This window comes from Trachymyrmex cornetzi, unplaced genomic scaffold (genome assembly GCF_001594075.2).
Source record: "Trachymyrmex cornetzi isolate Tcor2-1 unplaced genomic scaffold, Tcor1.1 scaffold166, whole genome shotgun sequence".
NCBI lineage: Eukaryota > Metazoa > Arthropoda > Insecta > Hymenoptera > Formicidae > Trachymyrmex > Trachymyrmex cornetzi.
Genome location: NW_017296266.1, coordinates 586175 through 593619, shown reverse-complemented (window position 1 = coordinate 593619; position 7445 = coordinate 586175). Strand labels below are relative to the sequence as shown.

Sequence of the window (7445 nt, the reverse complement as noted above, 5' to 3'; positions counted from 1 at the left end):
CCCCCCCCCCCCCACCTTTAAATTAAGATTTCTTCTAACTCAAAATTTTTTTTTGCTGAATTTGAAAGTTCATAAATTGCTCCAAATTCTGAACTAGCGTTTTTTTATTTCTGCATGGCGGGGGATGGGGGGCATCTCGTCAAAAGCGTGTATCAAGGTAGGAATGGGCGTCATAGTTCCGTTTTTAAGCGTTCGCCATCTCGATAAATTTGAACGAGAAACCTTGAAGAAAGATTTTGCCACGATAATTCCTAAGAATGCTTTCTCTAATGAAGCTCGAAAAATTTTCCACAAAAGTCTGCAAAAATATTTAACACTTCTACACCAGAAAAATTTCTAGTTGAAAATGAACGAATCAGAATGTTTTAATGATATTAGAATTATATAATTATCTTAATTAGAAATATAATTAGAGACCCTCCAATAAAAGTCTGGACCCTAATCACAGTTTATATGCAGAGTAATTTTAAGAAAAATCTGCGAGAAAGGATATACATTTTTTTTTCTGTTTCTCATTTTATGTTTTTTATTTATTTCGTTTTCTCTTTCTGTTTCTCAGGAATTGTTAAAACATGGCCAACTCGAAAGTGGCTCTCTCATATCCAAACAATTATTAGAGGATCTCTAATTAGAATAGATTTAATCAGAAAATTCGAATCTGTCCATTTTTAACTCAAATTCCAATTAAGGGGGGAGGATACCAGCCTTGAGGCCTGAAAATGGTACTTAAATTTGGCAATTTTTTGCATTAAACTAATAAAGTCAATCAAAAATCGTTTTGAAGGGCTTTAATATATAAAGTTTTGAGAATATAACAATATTTTTTTTTATTTTCATCTCACAAAATGGCGGCGTCATAGTAGAACCATTGAGCCTCCTTTTTCGGTGAGTGCATAAACGGTGTACACGAAATTTTGTATATCATTGGATCTGGAACAATAATCCAAAGAATTTTATTTTTTACATACTTAAAGCTATAGAAGTACGTAGGATTTTTTCAAAATATCGATTTTTGTAAAAATAGTCAATGTTTGAAAAAAAATTACAATTTTCGACTAAAAATTTCCATCTCTAAATGTTAATAACAAAAACGTTTTTCAACATATCGCAAAAATCCTACGTAGTTCTTTAGATTAAACATCTGAGAGTAATCTGTGCAAATTTCAAGTGAATCGGTTAAGAATTGTAAAAGTTATCGTGTACATCGTTTTTTAAAACCTTGTTTTGAGAAAAACGCGTTTAAAGTTTTTAGTACTGATTTTTTGTTCATAAGCTTATAAATCGGAATTGTTATCTTTAGTCTGCATAAGGGACGCCACCTGAACTTATCATTCGTGGCGATATCTATAGTCATCTGCCAAAACCTATTTTTGGAAATTTAAATTCCCTTTTATCTGCGGAATTGTGCTGTGCGATGCCGCTCGGAGAACTCAGCGGGGAAGTAAGGCGATGCAAGATATTGACTCTAACGGGATTATACAGTTAAGATACCGACTTAAAATTACTAAAATATTATTCTTAAGAGTATAAACTATAAATTTAAGCAAAAAAAGTTTCGATTTTTTGAAACCTCAAGGGTGGTACCCCCCCTTAATGTAACCAGATTCTATTTTTATTGTAATATAGCCTTCGCGTTTCCATTCTATAGATTTCTCGGCTTTAAAAATTTTTCGACGTTAAGGATCTTAAAGTCGTTTGTGTGTTTTACCAATTATTTTTCAAATAAATCTTTTTCTAACTCCCTTTATATACTTATTTAATTCTTTTCCACAGTTAAAGTACAAACAGTATAATGTAGTCCAATCCGTTTGACTTTATGCCAAAAGCGAGAAAGAGTTGGAAAATTACAGATTAATATTATCGACTTCTAACATCGCTTCATAATAATATTTGCTTATTTGTACACAACCTTATACTTCAAACTAATATACATAATCTATACTCTATACTATTTATAATTGAAATAACTACATAATTTAACGTACATTAATTTAATATATAAAACTTGTATAGTTGTCACTGTTGTCTTTTTCTCTGAGTGTAAATCATGGACAAGAAACGATTTATTTTTTCCTCCTTTGCCCAAACGCGCGATATCTTTGAACGCGTGCGTCCCTGCACGGATTTCTTGGCACGAGACCGAGAATTTAATGCCACGCTTTCTATCAGACCATAGAGTCTGTTGACGGCATCGATCGCATCTCACGGAATTGAGTAGCCAAACAATCGCTGAATGATCATTGAACGATCATAGGAAACGATAGCTCGTAACCCGCTTACCAAAATTGCTTTCGCTCTTCAGCTTCGCACGATTTATGATCGTATTGGAATATATACGTATCGAGGCAAAGAAGTGCATCGCTCGTCACGTGAATTCATCGCTATCGCATCATGACAAATTAATGATCGTAATTCTTTATGACGACTTATTAAATAGTTCTATTTGCGATTTAACGTTGTTGATAACTTTCGCCGAAAAAATCTAGCGTCAAATATAGATGCTCTCTTTCCATTTTTTGTATTTAATTTTGATGTATATTACATAAATACTAATACCTTATAATTAATAACAAATTATTTTGTATTAAATATTAGACATTAAAACTTAATCTAAAATGTTAAGTACCTTACATTTTTTTTTTCATACATAAATACGTACATAATTTTTTTTCTACAATCATGTTTTTTATGTTACAGTATAAACTCGAGAGTAGACTGATTAAGACACCAACATGGCCACGCAGAAAGCGAAATTTGTAAACAAACAGTTCAACTCTCCTATCAATTTGTATTCGCCACAGGCGATACAGGAAACTCTAGATAGACAGACTCAAATTCTGGCTAACGGTGCAGTCGGGTAAGTTGCACCAAATAAAAGAGAGAAATAACTCAACAAAAGTAATTTTGTTGAGTAGTCATTTACTAAATAAAAGAACAGAAATAGAATAAATAAAATAAAAATTCACATTTACAAATGAATTTTTACAATAGAACTCCATTTATCTGAACATGTCAAGGAACAAGACAGTTCTGATAATAATCGAATAGTTGTAATAAAAACTCACTTGTTTTTTTCTCTACCAGTACTTATTAGTTCCGATAATAACAGCTAACGTTCAGAAAACTAAAATCGAGCACACGTTGAGCTCCTACTATTCAAACTATAGCATCATAAAAGCTCAGCTATAAGTTCGTATATTTAGAACTGAGCACAAACTTGTTCGTATAAATGAAGTGCAGATAAACGGAGTTCTATATGTAATAGCAATCACTTTCCTACAATAAACATATTATAATCGTTAATTTTTAATACCTGTCGAATGAATATTTATCCTTTTAAATATTTTAGAATAATCATTACCAGTTTCATGAGAAAAATCATTGCGTACTATTTCATTTATTTCAGTCTATAAAGGTCCTATAACAGAATCTGGCAACTAATAATTTTGTTGGAATCTCATGAGAGAAGAAGGTATGGTATATTCCCAAGTGAAACAAGTCGTTATGATATTAAAATGATGTTAAAATGATTCCAAAATGATCATTAAAAGTCATTTTTCAATCATTTCCGATTCATTTTAATGTCATTTTAACGTTACCGTGACTTGTTGTTCTGCTTGGGTACTATCTCACTTTAACTTATACTGTCTCACTATGTAATTTTTATTAATATTAAAGAGTGAGACTCTCATAAGTTAGAATGAGTGGTGTGGCAATAAATTTGAGAAAACCACCTATTTGATATAAATGATCTTTATTATCCTCCCTAAAGACAATACATTTTCGATAACGTTAATACAGCTTGCAGAATTTTCGCAGCTATACGAACATTATCGAAAATATATTATCTTCAGGGGAGATTGCTTTGAGAAACAATAAAGGTTTATATATTAATTAAGTGATATTTACTCTCTCATAACGTTCCTCGAATTTTATTGCCACATCACGTATACAGGGAGACTATATATACCTTTCTTTCTCATATAGAATTTTGATAAAATCGCGTTCTACAGGACTCTGCAAAACTCTTTACTTCAACCTAAATACACATCCCTTGACCTAGTCCGGATCAAATTCGGATCCCACAAGTGAATCGTCAATTGACTCGGATGACTCACGAGCGAAACCGCGTGGGGAATCTGATCTAAATCCCGGCGACCACCTTGCGTCAATCATCAGCTCGTGGTCCACGTGGTGTCATGCAATCGTTCGTGTATCGGCCGATGTCAGTCGGTCGCGCGACGACGCCGGTCGCATGAATCAGCCGTCGGCGTCGATTCCGTTCGCAACGTCAGTTATTTTCGGCGGACCGAATCACCGGCCGGTTAGAAATAAACGGCCTGCGCGAAACCAACGGCTTGCACCGCCGCGTCTCGTTTTCGTACTTGACTTAGTTTCGCGTTTGATGGACCGTGGACGCACGCCGGTTCGCTCGCTGTTCCGTTCTTCTTCACCATTGTGATCGTTATTTCTATTATCTTTGCCGCTTCAGAATTACTTCCTGTCGAGATGATCGCCACGAAAAGGTGACTATCGATCTTTGGTCCTTAAGATCTTCCAGACTTCTTCTGAAGTGAGCTTGAATTGCCTCTTTCTTATTTTCTGCAAATTCGTAGTTTTTGTAAACGCAAACTGAAAAAAATGTTCTAATTAAGTCAACAAAGGCCCCTAAATGACATTATATTTTATTATAATAATCAGAAATTCTGTTTGTTCTCATCAAAATACATTTTTGTTGGATCCTTTTGTTTAATCAGTTGTTGGTTTAATCAGAAAATTTTGTTCAGTGCATAGAGCAAAAATTTTCTATATTCTCTTTTATTATAAAAAATCGACTTTATATTTTAAAATATTTGTTTATCAATGTCATTATTGTCAGGAATTAACATATTTTTTCATATAAATTTGCAGAAAAATTCTAATGCACACTTCATATTATTTAAGCATTAAAGTAAACATAGAGAGTTTCATTCATAATTGTCGCAACGTTATTTTCCGAGAAGTAAAAGCGGAAGCAATTATTTCATTTTATTCATATAGATGTTTTTGTAGCATTCGAAATATTATTAGCAAGCCGAGCTTAAACGTGGAAATCTCTCTTTCCAGGATCGACTTCAGTCAGTTGGCCAAGCCAGCGAACTTGCAGAACAGCGCGGTTCTACGTATGCTCGAAGAAGAAGAAGCGAGGCAGCGCGGTGGTCAACCTGGTAAGTGAAGACATGCCTCTTCAAAATTTACATATTTCTAGAAAGTGTAACTTAAGATTAAAATTAGGAAGGTCATAACATTCTTTCGATGTCCATAATTTGACATCAAAAGAATGTTATGATAGACTGATACTTATGCCGACGGCATTCGATGCTTGTTTTCCTACTGGAAATTGCTAACTGGATCAGAATCTTGCCATCGTACTGATGCCAGCATCGCAGTTAATACAAGAATCTAATCTAGATCAGCTAGCAATCCAGCAGAAAAGCAAGCATCGTATGCCGTCGACTTTAATATGAATTTAGGTCGACCTGTTTACTCGGACAAATTATGCACTAAAGTGTATTGTCTGAGCCTTCAGGGGATCTTAAAGTCATCAGTTTTATGGATCTAGTAAGAGTTATACATATACGATTTATTGTGTCATTGATATATCACTGTTACATCAATATTGCATACACATATATATACAAATTTGCTAACTAATCTTTCATATTAAGATATTTAAGTCTAAATCTAAGAATTCAACATTATATTTGTTCATGTAATTCCAAACCAAGATTGTTTTATACGTACAAGAGAGGTATAAAGCAAATATTGTTACGAATCGATGCCAATGGCTGTGTTCAACAGAAAAAGCTGTTTATTGTGAAATTCTTTATAATATGATTGCTTTATTTATTATGATCCAAGAGAGAGGAACTAAAGGCAAGACCAATCATATTAAAGAATTTTACAACAGTTGCAAAGTTATTTTTTCTACTGAGCGTAGTCAATAACAAAACTATCATTTTCCAACTATTTTTTAGTTTTTGGCATAAAATTGTTCAGTTTAAATCACATTACCATTTATACTTTAAAATTATAATAATAAGGCTCAATAAAATTAAATAATAATAACGAGAAAGGCTACGAGCCTAACGAATATTTTAAAATTCTAATGACACATAATAATAATATCTATATATTACAATAATAATAAATAACAATACAATAATAAAAACAGACATATGTTTCGACTCCGATCGGGTCACTATCAATAATTGAAAATTTTTAATTAAATACAATAATAGTCAGTTATTTAAAATTAGACATTAGTTATAAATCTTAACGAAATTGCAGATGTTAGGATGTCCCCTTGGTAGAATCAGAAACACATAGTAAGATAACACAGAACAGACCGACTTAGTAAAAATTCATTATAATGGTAGATATTCATTACCGTGACGAGTACTATTAGAGACAGTACTAGAGCACTATAATATAAGTATTCGCGCATCCGCCATTTTTAGTCCCTACTCCATTCTTTGTTCTCTCTTCAATCTTCTTAGTTTAGCGGCGGAGAGAAAGGGCAAGGAATTGAGGAAAGGAGCAAGAGAGTGAGAAAAGGACTAAAAATGGCGGATGCGAATACTCATATCATAGTTCCTTAACAGTACCATTTATACTTTAATTACGTAGGCGTAGAAAAGAATTTTTTAATCTGTGTATATAAAAGTAGTTAAAAAAATACTTATTTGAAAAATAATCGGTAAAATAGACGACTTTAGATTCCCTTCAAGTTAAGAGCGATGATGAGTCACAGATGCAAATTACTATCGTTGGCAACACGTTTTCAATTTAGCATGACACAACCATTATTCTTTGGCCACGACTCAAAGACGCGAGTTCACCAGATTAGCAACGTGTTTTCGCAAAACACACGAGCACCTTCGTCCGAACACCGCGTGCGTTGTGTTCGAGAAAGGCCGCCTTTGTGAAGCACGCCGCATTGATTCACCGTCCAAAAGTTGTCTTCAATTAGAGCGGAGAATCATTGTGTCCGAATGTTAAGCGCGCCTTTTCGATGCTAAATTTACTGCATGAGAATAGATGGCTTACTATTAAAACGAGAGTCCACTTATATTAATTTATATAAATGATATATTTGTACAGGGTGTCCCGACCTTTTTTGCCAATCACTTTTGTGTAGATAGAGCGGATTAAACTGAGTCGAAAAGTCCTCTACCATTTTACAATTTTCGCAATAGTTAACTAGATATTAATTACTAAAAATTGCAAAATATTGGTCTTGAATAATTTTTTACTCAAATACTGTCAACTGTACAGAAAAACTGTATAAGAGACAAAAATTATTTATTTTCTTCTCATAAAGTTCTGAGAATTTTTTCAGAATTTTTTATCAACTTTTTAGTACTGCATTTTCTTATTTTTATCAACATGAGAAAATACGGTAT

The 7445-nt window shown here is 33.2% G+C and overlaps 1 protein-coding gene across 4 annotated transcripts in view; it reads left to right on the top strand.

Annotated features, from left to right (window-relative positions):
* The window catches only part of LOC108759059 (probable serine/threonine-protein kinase DDB_G0280111), a 26315-nt gene that overhangs the window by 5954 nt on the left and 12916 nt on the right, over window positions 1-7445 (top strand). For 3 of the 4 annotated variants that reach the window (XM_018504338.1, XM_018504336.1, XM_018504337.1), the window contains exons 2-3: window positions 2698-2857; window positions 5107-5207. In XM_018504338.1, the coding sequence (XP_018359840.1) occupies window positions 2733-2857; window positions 5107-5207 (226 nt within the window). In that variant the 5' untranslated portion in view covers window positions 2698-2732. Of the gene's footprint in view, window positions 1-2697; window positions 2858-4382; window positions 4527-5106; window positions 5208-7445 lie in introns of those variants that run through there. The other variant, XM_018504339.1, reaches the window with a different exon arrangement.